The 23,849-nt window shown below is 34.4% G+C and overlaps 2 protein-coding genes across 2 annotated transcripts in view; both read left to right on the top strand.

Moving 5' to 3' along the window:
- Window positions 1–2,182: 2,182 nt before the first annotated feature.
- LOC133519443 (elongation of very long chain fatty acids protein 7-like) lies at window positions 2,183–7,412 on the top strand. The gene is made up of 6 exons (XM_061853450.1): window positions 2,183–2,546; window positions 3,007–3,194; window positions 3,560–3,628; window positions 3,715–3,911; window positions 4,897–4,999; window positions 7,170–7,412. Exons 1-6 carry the CDS (start codon window positions 2,477–2,479, stop codon window positions 7,335–7,337), a joined length of 795 nt encoding a protein of 264 aa, XP_061709434.1. The 5' UTR covers window positions 2,183–2,476; the 3' UTR covers window positions 7,338–7,412.
- A 3,057-nt stretch (window positions 7,413–10,469) lies between these two features.
- LOC133519622 (elongation of very long chain fatty acids protein 7-like) overlaps window positions 10,470–23,849 on the top strand; it is a 57,072-nt gene continuing 43,692 nt past the window's right edge. Inside the window, exon 1 of the mRNA XM_061853653.1 lies at window positions 10,470–10,672. Coding sequence (XP_061709637.1) covers window positions 10,485–10,672 — 188 coding nt within the window. The 5' untranslated portion in view covers window positions 10,470–10,484. The remainder of the gene's footprint in view (window positions 10,673–23,849) is intronic.

Below are 23,849 nucleotides of genomic sequence, written 5' to 3'. Positions count from 1 at the left end.
GTTAAGGAGGTCCCTAACGCCAATGACCTTCGATCTGAATCCCTCAGTTTTCTAATGTTTTTTGTAGCAAGATAGTTAACTTTTGTGTAGGCACTTTTTACTAAAATGTAAGTAAAGCCAGCTGCAGAGAGGTGACCCCCCTGCAAACAAATTTCTATGCATTCAACTGACTGTATATACATGAAAGAGATATTGTTACCTGAGTAAAGCCTGACCAGTAATATATGATCACGCGCCATATTGCGGAATTTCATTGGAACTAAATTTTTCATACTAAACTGAACTGTCACCCTATACATGCGACTAACAGCGCCCTCTTAAATAAATAAATATTATAGGACATTATTACACAAATTGACTCAGTCACACAGTAAGCTCAATAAGGCTTGTGTTGAGGGTACTTAGACAACGATATACTTATATAATATATAAATATTTATAAATACTTAAATACATAGAAAACACCCATGACTCAGGAACAAAATTAAATATCCATGCTCATCACACAAATAAATGCCCTTACCAGGATTTGAACCCGGGACCATCGGTTTCATAGGCAGGGTCACTACCCACGAGGCCAGACCGGTCGTCATTCCTCTTGGCCTCTTGACTATGATCATATATTTCTGGTCGGGCTTTATATCAACAGGGCCCGTACATGTCATGCCGTTGACGGAAAATGGCGTCACGTTACATGGAATATGATTCCAATTAATATATTCGTAATAATTAATCATTTGTCAACCTCTTCTGTTAACTGCGGGCTAAGCACGGTCGCATTTTTATTGCCTGTCACGTTCTAACAACTGCGTAAGTGCGAAAGTGACAGGCATAGTAACAGGTGATAATAATATCCTATAATATATATTTATTTTATTTTATATTTTTGATTATTAACAGTGTATTTTACGTAATAAGTATTTATTTTTCTACGCGTCATATAGTTAGTTACGAATTTTTTTAGTTTTGTAAAAAAACTCCCTGTATGTTTAATTATATCTGTTTTGCGTCAACGGCATGAAATGTACGGGCCCTGTATATCAATCACGCCGACAAAGTGGTAAATTAAAAATTAGAATAAAAAAAATTGGGAACTTATAATAAAAACCTCCCCCTACATGTAAAGTGGGTATGTTTTTTTTAAATCCCGTGGTGAGGTGTCGTTAGATAGGTCTTTCAAAACAAATAGAGATTTTCAACGACCATTTTTTATACAGTGAATGTTTTTGGAAATAATAAAATAAAATACCTAAGTACTTTAGCAGTAATCGCAAAAAGTCCTCCCTTTTTGGTAAAAAGACATACATAGCGCTGGGAAGGTACCTTTTGTTTGTTATGGACATCATACTTACTAATAATAAGATTCAAGGCAGCCTACTGTGACAGACGGGTAACCACGGAATCCTACCCTGAACATGGCTCGACATGCTCTTGGCCTGTTTTTTTGTAAATTAGATATCAATTCCATTTTTTATAATCATTGTGGCATAGAATAAATGAAAAAACAAACCGTAGACATTATATTCCTTCTAACCTCTACTTTTCTGACTAGTATTATCAACTAGCAATGCTGAAAGGAATTCGTTTCACAGACAGAGAATTTATATTTATTTATGTTTGTATAATAGGGTAATTCCGGGCAAGGTGGCCACAAGGGAGAAATAGATTACCGAGACGTTTAATAGTTATCCCTAATAACTTACCTCCTATTTAATTGTTTCCTTTTTGCACGGAGGAGCTAAACTACATCCATAACATAAAAAAAAAAACATACATTAGTGTGAAACTGTGATGTAAGATTCTTAAAATAATGAATCGCTAGATTATTTTCTGAATGTTACTTTGATATTAGTTCATTTAGTAGTTTAGTAAATATTTAAAATTTACAAAATCATTTAGAAGTCATCATCTTTTCCCGGAAGAAAAAATGCATTTTTACGTGTTGTCATAAAAATACAATTTTACCTATTTGTTACGTGCGAAAACTTATTAAAAATCCCAAACCTAAATATAAAAATACTGAACGGGGTTTCTAAGGCGTTTTAGAGAAACTATAGCCATTTATCCTGGTATTACCATACATATGCGACAATAACAATAGATAATTAATTATTTACTTTCTGACCTTACGCATAATCTAACGCATTTTAATACAGTAGCCTATTCCAAAGACTAAGTTAATTTTCAACCTTAAGTCTTATTACTAAATTTGAAATTAAACTGCAACGTATCGACTTTTATCCTTTTCCAGCGATTTGTTAGGTGTTAGTTAATAATATTAACATACAAAGGCGAATGACCACTGAAATCACTAATCAATCTACTTAAAAGTCAGCTAATGAGCTAGAAAGTAATTTAAGTTTAATTTCAGTATAAAAGCAACCGCGACTATGTTAATAGGCATTTCGAAATTTCTCTGTTGATTTTATGATAAATAAATTAGGTAAATAAAAGCAGATTATACTTTATTTTAAGAATGGATTATGTAAAATTAAAAACTGCATATGAAGAGAATATAGAACATATTAATCTCCTCGATGATAACGGTGAGTAAATTTATTTAAATTTTAAGTTTATGGTAAGGTGAAGTAAGACGGAGAATGGGGCAGTATATTATGTGGAATTTTCGTACTTTCTTTATGCTCTGGATAAAACAAATATTGTTATTGTTACTATACTTGGACATTAAGATTTTTGTATAGAAAAAAAATACAAAGTAATAATGCCCGTCGAAATACGTGCTACCTTCTTATAATAAATAGGATAGTGTGCTGATAGCTATGAAATTTTAATTACTTATAGTGTTGGTAAATTTAGGGAACTAATAACAATAAAAACCTTGATACATTGATATTCATATTTAACACGTTGACCGTGCGGCCAAAATTAAAAACAAATTATTTTTAACAAAGTAAATTAGACGTCACGTCTTATTGCGTAAAAGGCGTTAATTTTTTCTGTCACCAATCCATTTTATATAGTCCATAAATATATTTTGTTTCACAGATATCGTTAACAGATGGACTCTCACAGAAACCTCGATAGGTTTAGGATTAGTACTAGCCCTGTATCTATTGGTAGTTCTAAAGATATTGCCAAACTATATGAAGAACAGAGAACCATACAGCTTAAAAAGTATTTTAACCAAATATAATGCTTTTCAAGTCCTGTCTTCGGCCTACATTGTATTTCTAGTAAGTATACACAAACGTATGGTAATTCCAACCCTGATTTATACATATAAATTAAGTCGATATAATGTGACACCGGATAAAATATTGAAAACTATGGCAGAAGAAAGCCAGTTGATGATATAGGTATAGCAAAATTTTACAGTTTCAATATGGAAGCATAATAGGGTATCCTATGTTTTTCAGATATTAAGTTATTTTAATGTTTATACTATTTTTTTTTTATATATTGTTCCATGTTGACCCAGGGATCCATTTTGGTGACCTTATAAATTGCTCTTATTAAAAACGTTTTGTTAAAGTTGTTATGTGTTATTTTTCCTTACTTGTATTTATATACTAATTATTATCATTATTTTATTCCACAGTACGCCAGATACATAGTTAAACACGGCATCATCACTACAAGATGTCCCCAAGGAGGGGACCTGCAAGGAGTTAGTTTGTATTTAACTAATAATATATGTACAAGGGCAATAGTCCTGTATAATGCTGTAAATACTTACAAATATTCAACCTCCAGGTCATCAAAGAGATATATCCTTACTTCATCGCGAAGCATCTGGACCTCCTCGATACGGTGTTTTTCGTGCTTCGGAAGAAGGACAACCAGGTGACGTTCCTCCACCTGTACCATCATACGGCCATGGTGTCCTGGACGTGGCTGCATCTGATGTATCACCCGACTGACCACTTTGTGGTGGTGGGGCTGCTTAATAGGTAATTTTAGGTTTCACTTATTATCTAAAATAGATGTTATATTTGAAAGAAATAGTGACAAAGACCTACGGAACGTTACAGTATTAAATGATTTGAAATAGAAAAAAAAATGAAGAAGATAAGCCAGGAATGGAACCTGCGTCAGACTCATGACTCCAGCAGAATTACTTTTGCAACGTTACAAATGTAGTGCATATTTATTTTCCACCGTGTTTTCACGGAAATGTACAGTCGAGTTCATAATTATATGAGCAAATCTAAGGCTTCAAAAATAAATGAGCATAGAAAAGTACATATGTAGCTGTACAGATTAACCAATCAAAAATATTGACACATATCACCTGTCATATTAATCTGAGCAAGTCACAGAATAATATGTAAGCAACTGAAAACTGATAAATATGTGTACAAACATTACCACATAGGTGTCATTTTTCTTACATTTATTGAAGTGTCATTACGCTTTCTTTTCCGCCCCGTTTTAACGTACGTTCAAATAGGACAGCAGTCTGGTACCTGGTGGTATTCGACAACATCAAACATTCGTTATAAGTATCATATGTAATCAATGATATTATAACTCCAGATAGGTTATAGGCATTCCAGAATTGCAGCGCTTGCCTTGTACAAGTTGTCTGTCGCGCCTAGGCAAGCGAGACAATACGCATATATTTAACGGGTATAACAAAGATAAATGGTATGTGAAAATTAATAAATAAAAAAACAGATTCACTCGTAGATAATAAAAATAAAAATAAAAAAAATAAAAAAAATAAAAAATAAATAAAATAAAGATCATTTATTTCAGACCTTGGTCCATACAGTGTTAGTACGACTTACTCTAAAAATTATATTAAATTAAACTTACGATATTTTATAATAAAATAAATTTGGAAATACATATTTGTAATGCTCCTTATAAATATAACCTATCTATAATTATATAATACTTATCATATTATGTAATTATTTCTTTGTCCAACAGTCTCGTCCACGTGATCATGTACGCGTATTATGGGATTAGTTCCATGGGCCCAGAATATCAAAAATATGTTTGGTGGAAGAAACATCTTACTAAGATTCAATTGGTAAGTGTATAAAAAAATTAAATTAAATATAATTTATTTTCAGGCAACTATGGTCCATATATAGGTACATACCTTACAGACTAACATACATACCTACAATAATAAAAATCTTAAAATATAAATATCATTTTGACGACGCAGTTTTCGGTTGCGCCACCTGTTGTTCTGGTGCGGGATTCGGCAGATTCCCACGAAACCGCCGAAATATCACACCTTTCGGCCAGAAGTCCGCGCTCGCGATTATTTCCAGCAGCGACCGCGGGACGCGCACCACAAACGAGCTGAAGTGGACGTAATGCCGTGATCGCAGCTGGAATACTTTCAGCTCGTAACGAATCTTCTTGCGGACATATTCCACCACATCTTCTGCCGTGGCGGAAACATGCACGCGACCACCGTAACATTTGGGCGCCCACAGCTCTAATAATATCACATAACAATTGTTTTTAAATAAAAACTCATATATTAACTCATTTCACAGCAGGAGCGGTCGCGGAAAAATATTTCGTGAAAACACTGTACTGTTAGCTCGTTACGGTATTATTTTATTTCAAGCAACATACATAGCTGGTAAACAAACTCTGAATTGATCGACAAATATCCGTCTCGTCGAAATTGCTCCAACAAAAACTATAGGCGTTTCAATAAACGTATGTCAAATACATAGATGTAGGTACCTGTAGACGATGGTATTTTAGTAGTAGCAAAAATTAATTAGGTATGTAAGATCATCAGAAGATGAGCAAAGTCTAATGGCGATTATCATAAACGTCTGTCAAAACTAGAATGCCGTTGATCGTTTGTCAGTCCTTAATTTTAACATTTCTGTTTGTTAGAAAGAAACAAAATTAGAAGAGGTTTGTAAGAGGTTGCTAAGTTTTAAGAATAAGAGGGTAAGAAATAATCGGGCCCCCGAGTTTGACAGCTGAAAATGGCGCTAGACATGGCCACATACTTAACAGTTCTAGTGCATAATTATTTTCCATCGTATTTTCTCGGAAACGTTCGTATTTGTCATGCTACTTCGGTCAACCTCAGTACTTTTTGTATCAAGACTGACTGAAATGAAATAGCAAGACATGTTCGTACGTTTACGTGAATATACGATGGAAAATAATTATGCACTACTCGTACATCTGTACTTTGGTAATTGAATTGTCAATCATCAACTTTTTACAAGCTTTTATTTAGTTTCACCTGTCCCGTTCTGTCTGCCGGTCTGTAATCGAATCTTGCAAATTAAATTTGATCCACTTCCCGGTTTCCGATTGAGCTGAAATTTTGCATGCATATATAAATCGGGTGACAATGCAATATTATGGTCCCATCGAGCTGATCTGATGATGAAGACAGGTGGTAGCCATAAGAACCCTGTGATAAAACAACGCAACCTAATTGCGTTTGGGGATTTTAGAATTAGCTCGATGAGTATTAGTCGCCTGTCTAAAAAAAGTACCTACAGTCAGCGATAAAAGTTTGTAACAAAAATGAAATTTTTTCCAAAAACTTTTGAGTTTGAGTTACCCGATATGTAGGTAAAACACTGTACAAAATCGAAGCACGAATATGTCTTACTCGTATACTTCACCTTTACACATTTTTCCATAACAACACTTTGGTAGTAGTTATTAACAGATAAATAAATACTTCCCTATCCTCCTAAGGCGTAGACCACATACAAAAAAAAAGGAATTTGAGATTAAAAGTGAAAGAAATTGTATTGAATTGAAAACATTTATTTCATGTAACTGTGACATTATACATTCTGTTAGTAAAAAACAGTTTCAAAAGGGTTAGTACATACCTAGCTGGTAGGTTAAGTGTGTACTTAACCTACCAGCTACCACTGTATGGAGCCCATAGAGTAATGTAGTCCCGCACAGTGTAGGATTAGCGGACAATCAGACTTATCCCCTATCATTCTTAAGATGATGTTGGGACTGCCCCGCACCCGGCGCACCAGTAATATAAATAAATAATAAATAATAATAGTACATATGGTTATTTTTTTGTGTTAAATCGAACGTAATAAGTATGCAAGTGGTTCCATTTAAAAAAGGTTTCAATCGGGTAGGACCATGGGCCTTACAAGATAATAGCAAACCAAATAAATATTTAGGTAACTGTTTTATGTCACAAACATACTTCATAATATGTATTTTATTTCCAGGTACAATTCATTCTCGTAATTTCTCATCTGTACTACCAACAAAAGTTAACCCCCTGCCCGCTGCCTGCTTTCTTCCACTACTTCTGTGTCTTTAGCATAGGATCTTTCTTCTTTCTATTTCTTAAATTCTACTTCAATAGTTATACAAACAAGAGAAGGAGAGAATGAAGAGATTAATATAAAAAAATACAAAAGGGAAACTGTGATGTCTTTGATTGATTTTTACCTACTTATCTTTAAAAAAAAAATAAAAAAAATGTATTTTGTTTTTTATTTATTTATTTAGCTCCTAAAAATACCCCCGCTGTATAGAAATACAGACTGAGATATTCTTCACAAACATTAGTATGTACATAGACAATAATGTATACCTACGTGTTCTGTGTTTTCTGTAAAAACTTGTAAATAAAATTAAAACAAATAATCATTTATTCTGGTAAAAAAACCCTGCTTTTACAATTTTGTTTTCTTCTGCCAAACTGCAAGACAGTTTGTTGGCAGAGGGAACTCCCTTAAATACAGATGGGTTAGCTTATTGCCTAGTTAATTAATAAGTAAGTACGAGTACGGTAGATCTTACAGCTTATTGTGTTATTGTGGTTGTAATGCTACGCGGTACGCCAAAAAACGCTACAAATTGTGTTAAAAACATGAAAATGGGTATGATTGATCTTTAGGCTATTTGAATCAATTTGACCCGTAGAACTAAAAAAAATTAAGCGGAGTTGTGACGTCATCTTTTTTTTAATTCAGACACCTATCGTGTGACACTTCGGGTCGCTGCGTCACAGGGCACAGCAGTAAGTAAGTAAGTATGTAGATATTTTCATTTATACAAAATTATATCTTGATTTCAATCAAAACCAGTTCAAAACCATAATCTCTTCTCCTTGTCCTTTTCCCATTATTTGGGGTCGGCTCTCTAAGTTATATTTCGCCAGGCTTCTCGGTCCTGGGTCATGTCAGGTGCGATTTGGGTTTCTTCCATATCCCTCTTCACTGTTGTCAGCCATGTTAGTCGGGGTCTTCTTCGTCGCAATTGTCTGGGGAACATATCCAGCACCTTGCGTGTCATGTCAATGTGTTTGGGCTCTCGGCGCATGACTTGCCCAAACCATCGAAGTCGCCCTTCGGTTATTTTTTCGGGTAAATGTTTAACTTCAAAACTACCATGGATGCGGTCTAGTAAAGTGACACCAGTTAGTTAGTTCAAAACCAAAATAATAAATTTAAATCGGGCTTCAGGTCGTAAATAAATGCCAAATGCGTCAAGAACTGAATTGGAGTTAGACCAAAGGTTAGTGCAAGTGTTATTTATACGTCATAGTTTCATAGAAGTTTGACTTGCTATCAAAATCGTTGCAGACTTGTCTTGGTCTGTCTCTAGTACTGGAGCAGCAGCTCTGTGATGTTGTGATGTGACCAAGAGTTTTAGTCTTAGTATGCCCTAGTGGGCATGAATATCAATACTAAGTACTAACTTACATTGTGACATCAAAATGATATCATTCGGTTTCTCGCTCGCGTCTATACATATACAGACAAGTAAGAGAGAAATGCACGCGCGACCGGCGCGACTCACATTATTTAGACATAATTTTTATGTGACAATGTAAGTACCTCTTGTAGTTGAAGTGATCAGCAAAACGTCAAAATATATAATATAATGCATCGTAAGTTCGTACGGTACCCAGCTACTAGAAAATTATATGACGATGGCAATTTGCAGTTTGTAATTGGGCCGGCAGTTTAAGGCGTAAGGCTGACTAGAGACGAAAAACCTTCAAGTATTTTGTGATGTTTTTTATTTTATAAAAAGGAAAGTATGATAAGAAAATAGTAATATTCGTTTAGTAATTAGCTTACTAGCTTTGATACGTATATATATTTGGGCGATTCTCCGAGATGACGTTGGGTACGTAACTTCGGTGCTGATTTTTTCTTTTACTTTTTTGATATGAATTTATTTCCTAAAATCTAGCCTTAATATAAAAAAAATAATGGTAGTGGAGGCCTCTATTAGAACCATATAGATTTAAGATATTTGAAATTTAAAAAACACCGAGATCATGTGCCGGCACTGAATTAAAAAATGCTTTTACATTATCACGTTTCATTTTTTTATCTAAATTTATTTACAATTTATTAATATCATTTTTTTATATTATTAAAATAATAAATAAATGTTTAATAGTGTCCCAGAGAGATTAAAGGCTAAAGATAACGCCTGATTTTATTCAGATTTTTCGATCAGTAAATCCATTTTTTTTGCCCCGGACACGTAAAAATTGCCCTCGGAAGAAAAGCCCATTTATTCTATTACGAGTAACTTACCTTCCTGCATGCTTTTAATAAACCACATCATGTCAGTTACTGCGAACTATATCTCATAAAATTATTATATTGTCTTCTATTACCGCGATAGATATGATGGTCCATATGGAAGTTTATTTGTAAAATGTTTGTAAGCATGTTTTGAAAGTTAAGCATATTAATTGTGGCTTTCCATCAGAGAAGGGTCCTTATGAAAATGCACAATTTACTTAGGAAAGTAACGTTTAAGTAATAAAAATACGTTAAAAACATGTCTTCAAATGTTTTTAAACAAAGCCCAGTCAGAAGAAATATGAATGTCATCAAAGATCATTATTACTGACCGAGCGTTAGCAAAAGTATCCGTTTTTTTGTCCATTCAGTATTTGGATTTTTTCAAAATGGCGGTGCCATACAATTATTCAGTTTTATTCTATTTTTTAATTTAGTTTATTTTATTCCTTAAATTAACACTTACAGTCAAGTCTAGCTTAGTGCTAACTATACATTGATTGAGCTTGGCGTCGTTATTGGCTCTAAGTATCGGCTACTATCTGCCAAAAAACTAGCTTCAGTGCATTATATTGTATTTATTTGTAAAAAAAAATGGGTATACATAAAGGATCTTATTCTATAGACAGTTTATTTTCAGCCTATTACAGACATACAAATTAAATAACCTTACAACTATATTTACATAACTTATATCTATATTTGCTTCGTTACTAAATGGCAAAGTGTTCCATGTTATTGTAATACATTTTTTCTAAAAAAACACCTGAATAGTTTTGATTTAAATTGCGGTAAGTCCAATTCCTTCAGTTATGTTATACTGGCGAGGTCTACATTTTAGAGAGCCACTAGTTATAGTATATTTATTTAGATTCATACTTTTATTCAGTTTTTAAGCTATTCTCACGAGGTTTCAGGTCACAGAGCTACTAGTAGTATAGTTCTTCTGATAAATAACGAAGGGCCAAATATGCGTTCAAAACGCCCAGCATGCGCCAGCCTTACAAGCACAGGCTTTCGATCTTCACACGTAAGAAAACAGTCGCTGTCCATCGGCCGCGAGGGCCGGGTGTCATTCGAAACCGAACTTTGTATTCGAAATTCGAAACTGGGAGTTCGAGTCGCGAGTGTTTTGTTTTCAGTGCTTCGAAGTGTTTGTTTTCGAGAAGGAGGCAAAGGTTGGTTTTGAAAGGGTGAAGGTATTTTTATAGTTAATAGGTATTTTCTTTTATTTACATTTTTTATTAAGAAAATGTATTAGGAATTCTATAAGTACCTACTTTATCGGTATAACGTGATTTCTACTATACTTAATACAAAGTAAAAATGTAAATGTTAATTATATAAAGTACAAATATAAAATATAGGCCAATAGGGTATATAACATACTAGCTTCTACCCGCGCCTTTGTCTACGTGGAATGATGATGATGATGATTGACAAAACTACCCTATGTTCTTCCCTAGGTCTCAATCAATCTTCATACCAAATTTCATCAAAATCGGTCAAGCGGTGTAAGCATGGACAGGTAACAGATAGACAAACAGTTACTTTCGCATTTTATAGTACCTATTGGAGATTTTTGCCAATTTTACTTCTTTAAAATTTTTGTTTACCATCATTTTAAATAAAAATTTAAATCTGCCGTCTTAATGCTAGGCTTGCGAAAATCCAAACTACTAACGCGATCCTGATATTTATGTGGGTACTTTCCTAGCATGGACTATTGGCCTATAAGTAGTTAGCATTAGAAAAAAGGTAAACAATGTTGACGTGTCTTTTTATTGAAGATTATTGAAAAACGTTTGTAAAATAGTAGTATCATGAAAGTAGAAGTTTTTTCTAATTAAAAAAAAAAACGAACTATAAGTAGGTACTTGTTTATTTCTCTAGTTTTTCTATAAATCCCTTCCAAAATAGTGACGCAATGGTATCTCTACCCAGCAGAAGCGAAATAAAAATGAGATTATTTGCTGATGCAGAAACAATATCTTGATTTGTATTAATATGCAGATTATGGAATATATAAACAATTAAGATATATTTTAAAGTAATTTGAGATAATGTTAAAAGTAGTGTTATTATGTAACTTTATTTTTGAGTGGCATTAACGTGAGATACTTTATTCGGTTATTTTCTGTTCGTCAGATTTTTTTTGTCTTTTAATAATTTATATAAGAATTCAAGTCTTGGAGACTCTTACGTCTCTAAAGATAATTTTGATGATCGTTTTTTTAATTATTTTTTAACTCTGATACTTAGTGCTCATTTAGACGGCGCGCGAACTTGCATACGATTTTAGTTACTTTGCGGACTATTGAGGTTATATCCAATTCAGCCGACCGATCAAATACCGCAATGTAATGAAATTCGCATGCTAGTTCTCGCATCGTCTAACTAAATCCTTAATATTATTATATTATTGTAATAGACGCAAGGGCTCGCATGATATATGGTACCTATGATACCCACAAAGTGGCACAGTATCGTTGAAGGTATTCCGACAGGTTTTTATATGAGTTGAGAGTGAAATTTGTGGTTGGACTCGAATGAGGTTAATAAATTGTTCTATAAAAAAGATGCCGTTATTTTTACAAGCTTTTATTTAACTTGCCCTGTTAGTATGTATGGGACAAATCTAGCCGGTTACATTTGACCCACTTCCCGGTTTCCGATGAAGCTGAAAATTTACATACATATGTAGGTCGGGTGACAACGCCATATTATGGTACCATCAAGCAATCGGATGATGGAGACAGGAGGTAGCCATAGGAACTCTGTGATTAAACAATGCAACCTACTTGTGTTTGGGGTTTTTAGAATGGTCTCGATGAGTATTAGTTGCCTGTGGAAAAAAAAATACAGTCAGCGATAACAGCTTGTACCTAAAATGATTTTTTTGCCAAAAACTTATTTATTGCTATAATCACTGAATTAAAAAAGGCATTCATATAAATACCTACATATGACAGCGTGTTTTCTATAAACGCGAAATTCCGATTTGCGAAAACCGTAAAAATGTTTCTGAATGTCATGTTATTTATTTATTTATTTAATATAATTACAAAAAAACTACACACTTGCCATAATGCCATTTCGTATATTATTACTTATAACTGGTTAATAATGTAATTATTATTATACGTTGATTTTGTTAAATTGTGATTCAATCTAAACTGTAATTGATATAATGCTTATTTTATAATAAAAAAAATAGTATAAAGACATATAATATAATGACTTTTGTTATATTATTTTTTAATATAACATAATACTTTATACAATCAAAAACATTTGTTTTTTTGCATGTTATATATACGGGGTCGTATTTCACCTAACCTAACAAAACCCAATTTTCTAAGCCTATTATTTCTATTGACACCTACATTAAATATATAATGTCATTAGTTAGAACAAATCTGTCTTAAAGTAGGTATGTTATAATTATGGCAGTGTATATTAGACGAAGTGTCAATTTTACGCTATAACCATTATACCATGAATAACATTATGTATGTCGTTGATTAGGTAACATAGTAGTTTGCCTTTTATTACGTTATTCAAAATGGCGGTATATAAAATTATATTATATGAAAAGTAATTATAAAAAAATGTAGTGCGCCCGTAAAAGCCAAAGCAAAAGTTGTCACAAAACTAGCCGATATGTAAAGTTACTTATATCTTCAAAGATTTTATAGTCATTCTTTAAATATCACATAAATTTAACAAAACAGCCAAATCCAAAATGTTTTCATGGATATTATGTGTGGTGAAACAATTTTTTCTCAAACTTACAATAAAATGTTGACTTGACTTACTATACCCGGTGCGATGATGATTGAAGATGATATGTAAAGGAATTTCATACAGCCTTACACACCTAGGCCCGTAAAGCAACTTTATTTTGTTTTTATACGTCAAATTGTGACACAACGTCTTGGCATTCAACTATCAAATAATTTGAAACGTCGTCATTGGCAAAATCCCTCCTGCCAAAATACACAAGAGGGGAAAGCCGTAAAAAAAAATAGTAGTAGATTCGTAATTTTTTTGTAGCGAATAAAACAAATTGACTTCCATTTTTTTTCATTGCAAGTTTTAAAAATAGCACTATACTTATCTCGGCGAAAAACAGGGTTGCCGGCTGCATATCCCAATCCTATGTCTATATCTACATTATCTACTTGGCCTGCAACCCTTCGTTTCCCGGCCTCTGTGTATCAGCATTCTTTTCGACTCTTCACACGCGTCAAGTCACAGTGTTGACTCAAATCGGGCCATAGGGGTAACATTGAACACCGTCGCGCCTGAGCGGGCTCTTTCATCAGGGAAGTGCAACGCACGACCTCGGATGTTTCACGGATGCCGTTGCAACAGCACGCGTTACTTGTTTGATATGTTGCTTAATGGGAGCAAAGGGCTAGTAGGTAAGGCTGTAACAAAGATACGGTGCTCGCTACACAAGAGATATAATCTGATGATGATGATGATCATGACGACCGGTTTGGCCCAGTGGGTAGTGACCCTGCCTACGAAGCCGATGGTCCCGGGTTCAAATCCTGGTAAGGGCATTTATTCGTGTGATGAGCATGGATATTTGTTCCTGAGTAATGGGTGTTTTCTATGTATTTAAGTATTTATAAATATGTATATATTATATATATATATATATCGTTGTCTAAGTACCCTCAACACAAGCCTTTTTGAGCTTACTGTGGAACTAGTCAATTTGTGTAATACATAATGTCCTATATTATTTTTTTATTTATTTAATCTACGTATTCCTGAGGTAAAAAAATAAAACCGTACTTTTATTGGAACGTACTATAGAGGGAAGAATAGCTAGCGAAATAACGGTACTTTTTCTTCGAAATTCCATTTCGGGAGAAAACGTTGTCCACTAACTAAATCTTAATAAATCACTTTGGTTTTGATGTCGATCGCTCCAACATAATATATTCTAGGTTTATATCCGCAGGGCAGCTTGTGGCGAGCTGTTGGGGAGTAACGACCCCACGGACCCGAGTACTCCCGAGAGTCGGTCAGGGTCTCCGTCTCCGGCGTGTTTTCGTCGGTCGGAGTGGACCCCAAAGGGACCTTCAGCTCTGGCTTGCCTTCATTGGCCGGCCAGAGAGGAGTCGTTAGAGCTAAATGCTCCAGGGGTGGAATAGTTGTAGATTTTTTTTAGGATTTGCTAAAAAAAATGTTTTGCATATTAAAAAAAAGGAAAACGTATAAACCTAGTTTTTTATTGTGTCAATAACATACTAAATCTTGGAGAATGGAAAATATTTAGAAGTGGAAAAACATTGTCTTGTATCGAAAGGAACTAGCTCATCTTAAGAGCTCTTAATTGGTCTCGGTCCTTTAGTTCAGTAGTGATTTAATTATTTTTAAAACAATACATACTACCTAAATGGCAATCAGGTAGTAAAATAGTATCACATCAAAAACATAAATGTGAAACGAGAGCCAAGTTCAATATTATAAGAATAGGTACGCATGGCTAAGGAGTGGAATTCACTTCCTGCAAATCTATTCCCAGTCCACTATAACTTGGACCTTTTTAAATCGAGAGTGAATAGACATCTTTTAGGTAAGCATGTTCCATCCTAGACTGCATCGGCACTTTCCATCAGGTGAGATTGTGGTCAAATGCTTACCTTTTCGTAATAAAAAAAAAAGGTACGCGTCGTTGTTGACTTCGGTGGAAAAAGAATTGAGATCTATATAAATGCCAAGTTCTAGTTCTCTTGGGATGTACCTAATTACAGTACAGTACAATTTCAGTTTTAATTAAGTCTCACCGATCTATATTTCCTACATGGTGCCGAAGCCCGGGAATGGACCGGGATTGCTACTGGATCCACATCGGATCTCCCAAATCAAATAAAAAATATTGATTGAGCGCTTGTACGATCTTGTCATATAAAGCATAATATATGCTACCTCCCTTCATACCTTATAAAATACTCTCAGAAAATACTAAACTACTATACTAAAGAAAATAGTTAATAAAGGAAAATAAAGAAGTGAAGGAAAGGAGGTTACTAGAAGGAAGTTTATAATGTATATACACCGTGTTTTTTTATTTCCGTTAATTTCAAGGGTGCATTCCTGAGCTTAAATTAAGTAACTTTCTCAAAGACACTGGTATTCTAATTAACTCCATTTCCGAGATAATCAATAATTAATTTTTATCTTATAAGGGCCCTACGAGCGTGCACACTTGCTTTAGGGCCTGTTTACATATTGATTAGTGTTTAGTACGAGTTCATACATTTGCTACTAAACGTTAGTACGATCTCGGACGATGGATGTTTGAAATGTCATTGTTACGTCACAGTTTTCTCTTGTTTGGTTGAGTTAAATGTAATGCCCGTGTTACAATAACGCTATATGCAGCATTTAATTACTTTTTATAAAAAATCGAAAATTCAAAAAACTATAATTTTTTTTTTAATTTCCTATGCCATTTAGTTTCCTTATACGTACTTACTCATACACCGAAGTTAACGGAATTCAATAAAAACACGGTGTATAGTAGTGAGACTACTTTAAAGACATTATAAAAAATATTTGTTAATATGTAAGACGAGAATATCTTGCTTAGCACAAGGAGCATTGGAAAGCTAGAGGGGAGGCCTTTGCCCAGCAGTGGGACACACAAATAGACTAATAAAATAAAAAATGTAAGACGAGTAGGTGGGCATAATGTGCTCGTAATTCGTAATGCGACTCTCGTATTCAATTGATCGAGTCGGTGGCACCAAATTATCTATCATCATTAAGTTTTATTGTATGGGAAATTTAATAGTTCTCTACTGAATCCCTTTATTGAAAAAAATTAAATTAAATTTTATGGGTTCTCTACATTAACATATACATTATTTACGGAAATATTATTCTTGCCTTCAACTTAATGTAGATGCATCAGTATAACGGAAGTAATTGCATATTATATTATAATCGTTTTCCTCGATAAGTAAATTATCCGAGATCTATTGATCTACCTGCATCGTTTATTCCCGTACCTATTTCTTTCTTCATTATATGTTCAATGTGCGCACGTACGACACGAAATATTTTTTTACTACTTACCCACTCTTTCATAATTGATTTTTATATACTTATACTATATACTAATATTAATAAATATTCATGAAAATGCGAAATATAAAACAAAGTAAGAAGAGTTGTAGGCCGCCCGAACTTGAAGGTAGGATAAACGTGTATGTAACAGCTCTGGAATTGCAGGCGTTCATAGGCTACGATGACTGCTTACCATCAGGCGGGCAGGATGATTGTTTGCCGACGACGTGGTATAAAAAATACATATCTCATCATTTTTTGAAGAATTAAAATAGTTAAAAATTAAAAAAAAAGCTTTTGCATTTATAATATTAGTAGAGATGATGGCAGCAGTGCACATGGGTCATGAACAGAGTCACAGGCTGGACATAGTAATATAATATTTAATTTATGCCTTACTTTACAAGTATCATCTATTAAGGAAAACGTCTCCCACAAGTAATCTATAAAGTCACTATGATTTCTGCAACTACTCATATGTGCGGTTTCGAACGGAAGTAGGTAGTATACACTTAGAAAACGAGGTAGTATTACGGGAAACCCACGTTTTGACGTAATCTAATCTCTAGCTAACGATGGATAATGACCCGTCTATGTATAACTGCATAAAGGTATAAGCTAAGGATACACTAGGGGACGAATGTCCTGCGACACGTGTCGCCAGCGACGTCGGGTGAAGTGGCGCGACGTTGCCGGTCTTCGCCCGACATGTCTGGCAACATCGCGCGACATATGATTTAGATTTAGATATTTATTCTTATAATATAAAATTACAGTATAAATTATGCTTAACTAATCTACGTGAATTTAGTATGATCGTCATTAATATTCACATAATATTAATTAATAAATTAATGGTTACAATTCAAACATAAAAAAAAACAGTCTTATGTCAACAATTTTATAATTCATGTCAAAACAAAGTCTGGGAATACAATAACTAAGTACTAGTATATCCTAATGATCGTCATGTTCTAAAAAAAACTAGGTGCAAATTACACTAAACTAATTATTAAACTAGGTACCTACATGATTTAGATTTATTTCTTTCATTATATTAAATTACAATATAAATGCATTCTCAAAATAAGACCCATACCTGAAAAGCTGGAAGAAACACGACTTCGGTGGTATGGTCATGTCATGAGGAGGCCTGCCGACCACATGACAAGAAAAGTGCTGGAACTTGAACTACATGGATAGCCGTCATAAATAAAGACCTCAAAAGCTCCAATACGGACCCAGAGACGACCTAGAAAACCCAGAAACCGAACAAGTGTGAGTCGGACTCGCCCACCGAGGATTCCGTACTTATGAGTATTTGTTGTTATAGCGGCAACAGAAATACATCATCTGTGAAAATTTCAACTGTCTAACTATCACGGTTCATGTGATACAGCCTGGTGACGGACGGACGGACGAACGGACATCGGAGTCTTTGTGTTAGCGGGGTCCCGGTTTACCCTTTGGGTACGGAACCCTAAAAAGTAAGAATGGGGCGGTAAGTATAATATTAGAAGAGTTCCTTCGATTTTTTCAGGATTCTGGTATGATGACAATGGGATAAACTTTGATATTGTTTAACTTCGGGGTTAAGTTGCTTAAAAATAATAAGTATTAAGCATTTTTACCTCAAATCATTCACACTTTATATCAATTAAACTGCAACAAATTAAATATCATCCAATTTTACAATTTCCGACAACTCATCAATTTGGAATAAAACACACAATAACAAAATTAACCGCTAACACAATAATTATGCACTTCATACGGTGCATTTTGCATTCGTAATAGTGACGGTTGTTTGTAGAATAATGCAAAGTCAAAGGACAAATAAGTGCATTTTTAAAACTGCCAATCATCACCTATTCACGCGGTCTCACTGTAAACACAACCCGATGCATTTCTAATTGTAAAATTTTACTGTCAAATAAATTGATTTATGAGTAAAAATCTATCGGCGGAGGCGGGCGAAAAATTAAGAAAAACCAAATATCTTTCGGGGTCTCTGCCCCGAATACGATTTCGTACCTTTTGGCGTCGAGACCCGTGGCGTGAGCCTTTAATGGAGCCCAAGGCCCGTGGAGTCCGAACTGAATACGTCTACACTATTTAAGGAATTAGGAAAATAATAATTAGCAGACGCCACCAGTGATCGTAGAGCTAGCAGCTTCCTCGCACAAAGAATAAGTATTGCGATACAACGAGGAAATGCTGCCATGCAGCGTCTACGGCACCATGCCGCAGGCAGGGGAATAGTTTTTATTATTTATTTTTAGATTTAGATTCTATTTTTTATAGGTTAGTTATATAATTATCTTATTTGTTTATTTTTCTTGAATTATTAGTGAATAGAATGCCATTAAAATCAGTAAAATCTCCAAGTTGTAAAAGTTTTACATGCCAATATATAAGTAATGGTGAATTACGTTGAACTACCAAATTATGTCCACCATCTACTACCGCTTACTACTATAAATAAATAAAACTGACTATGACTATAAACACTTTTTAGTTTAATTTCTAAATATAAAACTTTCTTAGCCTTATGCGACTTTCACGTGGACATCATGAAATAAATGCAATTTAAAGCCAAATTTTCTTGCTAACCTTTTTTAGATACCTATGATCAAAACTACATTTTAAAAGCGGTAATCGGTGAAATAGTGCAATTTGGTCATACACATTTTATAAAATCGTTATACAAATTTTTACGCTAAATACTTACAGGCAGGATACACTTTTGCAGTAGTTGAGACTCAAATAAGAAAAACGGGATACGTTAAGATATTGTCCACAGAAGTGAGCTTTTTCTAAAATGTGTTCGAGCCCATTCACGATCACGAGCAGATTTGGCAAAACAAAACTTAAAAACATGACAATACGACTCAAATTACAGACAATACGTCGTGAATGAACTAATCTGTGATGAAAATCTCAGTCTAAGAAGCGCGTTCCATGTATTGGGCAATATGTAATGTTGCACTAACACTAGATATAGGTAGGTACTAACATTGACATGCTTTTTTCGTTATTTGTAGTATCTAATTTAATTAATTCATTACCTAGTTTAATTTAATTAATTCATTACCTAGTTTAATTTAATTTTTATTGTAATTAATTATTTTGTTGTGATTGTTGTAGTCGTAGTTGGTCGAAATAAATGATAATTTAATTTAATTTTAATTTAAGAAAATTATTTTTCTTCCAAAATTGATTTTGTAAGTAACTGAATTGTTATTACTGCATACCTGATACGGGCCAAACACTATTAGCACAATCGGATTAGGACCAACCTTGAAATCTCTGAAACGGTCATGAAATTTGGTATGTATATAAATTAAAGGCCCCTTTTTCATGCCCACACCATTTGACATTTGGGGACCTCGAGGAATCGCAGCCATCTTGGAAAATGTGTACCATCCAGGAGAAATTCACGTTTTACTCTCGAATCGTCGAATTTCTCCTGGGTGGTACACAATTTCCAAGATGGCTGCGATTCCTCGAGGTCCCCAAATGTCAAATGGTGTGGGCATGAAAAAAGTGCCTTTAATTTATATCTATACCAAATTTAATGACTGTTCGAATGATTTCGAGGTTGTTCCTAATCCGATTGTGCTATATCTATGTGAGTAACTTTTAGAAATGACTAACTTTAAAGAAATGACATTACTAGTGATAGTTAAATGATTGTATTAAAGGAATGACAGTAAATAATGAAGTTAATTTAAATAGCTTGCTTCAGTATGAAAGTTATGCCCAGGGCCCGTACTTTTCATGCCGTTGACGCAAAAATTAATAATATTTTATTTATTTGAGTGACAATAAGATGAATGTCAGTTAGACGTTTCTGTACTGATTGTCAAGTATATGTATAACTTACCTAAAGAGGTTGATAAATGATTAATTATTACGAAAATACTAATTGGAATCATACTCTATGTAGCGTGACGTCATTTTTCTGTCAACGGCATGAAAGGTACGGGCCCTGGTTATGCCAATGTGGTAATGACATTATTATTGACATTATAATTATGGGAATGATGAAATTACGAATTACAGAAAGAATGACGGAACATAATGAAGTTGTCAAATATAGATCGTGTAATTCACGAAGACACGTATCTTAACTCGTATTCTCATGTCATTAAAGGTTAGATTTGACAAATCTGCGCGTCATCGTGGATGTACGGTACGGATGAACTAATGTACGGTAATGTACGGACTTACGGAGTCGTACAGCGTACAGTAATGTTCGAGGCACGATATGTATAAAAAATGTACAAGTCCACAATTAATTATAATTTAACTAAAATTAATTATCTAAAACTATTTTAATTGGCTTTGTTGCAGACGGCCATTTTGAATGTTTAACACAGAAATTCGGTTAACTGCATCGCATTATGCATATTAACCAAAAATACAGTTAGAAATAGGTGTGTCACGTTATTGGCCCACGATGTATCAAATTCAAGTTTTGTAACGGTAAACCACCTGTGAAGGTAACAACGACCCAAATTATGCATTATTAATAGGTACTAAAAACCATAAAACTAACATTAAACTTTCTATCGTAATTTGTAGTGGTTTTCTCCAATAAAATTGTCAAATAATACACTATAGTTTTATTCAGGAAATATAGCACAATATTATATATTTGGATATTAGAGAAAAGAAAAAATATATTAGCAAAATAACGTCTGTTCTGTATGACTAGACTCGCAATCAGTGGGACTACCGCGAAAACCGAAATTCGCAAATTGCGGGGATCTTTCTCTTTTACTCTCACTAAGCCGTAATTAGACTGAAAGAGAAAAATGCCCGCAATTGATGAACTTCGATTTTCACGGTTATAGCCCAGATGTCTCGTTGGTGGGGTCGTCCCTGCCCCGCGTGCCCTCACCCCAAGCGGCGCTCGGTACTCGTCGGCAACACTTTCCGTGACTCATAATTCTCACAAACATGCATTTACCCCTGCAATTTCAGCAGAAAACGTGTCATAAATTTAATGTTCTATAATTCTTCTCTAGATGTAAACAATAATAGAGCTATAGAAACATTGATAGGGTAAAAGGTTCTCATAAAACCATAAAAGTCAGAGAAAATCTCGTGTGCGCGTCGTAAGTTATTCAAGCTCAAGTCATAAAAATCGGTTTATGAGAACCTTTAGAGCGCCATAATAAAGGCACAGATACATATATAAAGTTTGATGAAGGTAAAGATAGATACATACAGGGTGGAAAAAATAAGCCTGGAGGGAAAATGCCTTAAAACCTTAAGCTAGTTCATTTTAATTAAAAGAAACATTAGTTATTTTTAAAAATAAACAAAACTGCAAGTTGACTGTGAATTCTCGTAGCATTTTTACAGAAGCATCAATTGCGCTGTTGAAGCGCTGGTGGCCTAGTGGTAAGAGCGTGCGACTGCAACTGCAAACCGTAGGTCGCGCGTTCAAGCCCTGGCTCGTACCAATGAGTTTTTCAGAACTTAAGTATGTAGTCGCTTTTCATCTCAATAAGGCCTAGTAGTAGTAGTAGTCGAAAGGTCAGATGGCAGTCGCTATAGTAAAAGTTAGTGCGTACGTCAATTCTTGGTATTGCCAAGCAGACTCTAGAATTGACGTATTTACTAGTTCTCCCATGAGCCGTGGCAAAACGCCGGGACAACGGGCAAGGGAAGGTCGGGAAGATAATGATAATATGTAGATCAAACAAATAGAACAAAAAACCCTGCAGGTGAGAATTCGTGCACTTTTTGCGAAAAAAACTACACTTAAAATAGCTTGAGGTCATTAACATTGAATAATCGGAAAAAACGTAACACAGTAACGGAAGATAATAAGACAGTGCACACACAAAGATATACTTTTAGCTATGCATGTTTAGGATTAGAATGAAATCTTTCTGGTAAAGTAGGTACTTTATGCGGTAAAATATTCAAGAAAAGGTTAGTTGAAGCAACGTCAATTTTGCAGTATTTATAATCGTCTTGAGGCAAGGATGTATTTTGAGGGATCAGAGGACGATGGAATGAAGCTAAACAGCTGGATTATAGTTATAGATGTCTCAAAATTGTTATTGTTTCAACCAACCTCTATTTTTCCCCTAACTAGTTAGTTGAGATTATTTCATTAGTAAAAATCATGTAGGTACCTATAAAATGGCAGAAAAGAAAATTCGTGCTTTTAAAAAACCAAGTTTATATTGTTATCGTTTAATGTAGGAGATCTCTTATTTAATAAAATTATAAAATTAAAGTGGATGCTTAGTGATGGCAATGTCGGTGCGCAAGATTTTTCATTTTATTCTCTTTACGCTGATGATAAGCTTTTAAGTAGGTACTTCCTTATTGTTTTAAAGAAATAATGGAAAAAATATTATAAGCTACTATTAGAAATTAAATTTAAAGTACGAAGTCACAGAATGATCCAGGTCCGGACAGAGGCTCCGTCCGATACTTTTGTCTATAGTTGTGCTTCTTCCTCGAGAATATTCCCCATATTAAACGGAGAACGTTCTCGAAAACGCCATAAATCTTCCGTCTGAATCATAAAGTGATCACCGATCACCCATCCTTGAAGTGTCGGACTACTCGGTTTCTACTGCTACCACCAGTTTGACACTGATAAATTCGCTAGAAAGTAAATTACGCAGACGTCAGCGAATATGTCAGTTGGACAATGCTAAGGCAGCCGTGGTAAGGCTACTTGGTCCCAGACCATAGCATGAATCATCCTTAATCCTTAAGGGGCCACTGATTAACAGTCCGCCGGACGGTATCGGTCTGTCAGTTAGAACAAGAAATTGACAGTTCCGAACAACTGACAGGCCGACGCCGTCCGGCGGACTGTTAATCAGTGAGCCCCTTTAAACATTGTGGCAGATTTATTGGAAATAACCTAATGTTAAACTAGGATAAGTTGGCAGCCATTTTGATAGCCCTGACGGTGCACGGGTTATTTTAAACGCCAAAATTCTATGAAATTATGACGTTTACTTGACAGTTGCACCGTCTGGGCTATCAAAACCGCTGTTAACTTTGTCTGACTCTAAACACTACTAAGCTACAAACTACCTCACACAATGATATGTACAAATAAATACTTACTTGCAGAGTTCAAGTGATGCAGTATCGCAGCATAGACAATATTGTTTTTGTGTGCACATACTTTAAAATAAATGGTTTCGCATTCAATCTTTCGACAACTTTAGAGCGTGATGTGTGGTTTTATTTATTTATTTAATCTTTATTGCACATAAG

Source organism: Cydia pomonella, chromosome 7, assembly GCF_033807575.1.
Source record: "Cydia pomonella isolate Wapato2018A chromosome 7, ilCydPomo1, whole genome shotgun sequence".
Taxonomy (NCBI): domain Eukaryota; kingdom Metazoa; phylum Arthropoda; class Insecta; order Lepidoptera; family Tortricidae; genus Cydia; species Cydia pomonella.
The sequence above is the reverse complement of the archived record's forward strand: the minus strand, read 5'-3'. Positions and strand labels throughout refer to the sequence as shown.

Bases quoted from the DNA above. Each gene is read 5' to 3' on its own strand.
- LOC133519443 (XM_061853450.1), top strand. From the start codon at position 2,477: ATGGATTATGTAAAATTAAAAACTGCATATGAAGAGAATATAGAACAT. The intron at 3,629-3,714 runs GTTAGTTTGTAT...TTCAACCTCCAG, and splicing joins AAGGAGGGGACCTGCAAGGA to GTCATCAAAGAGATATATCC. The intron at 3,912-4,896 runs GTAATTTTAGGT...TTTGTCCAACAG, and splicing joins GTGGTGGGGCTGCTTAATAG to TCTCGTCCACGTGATCATGT.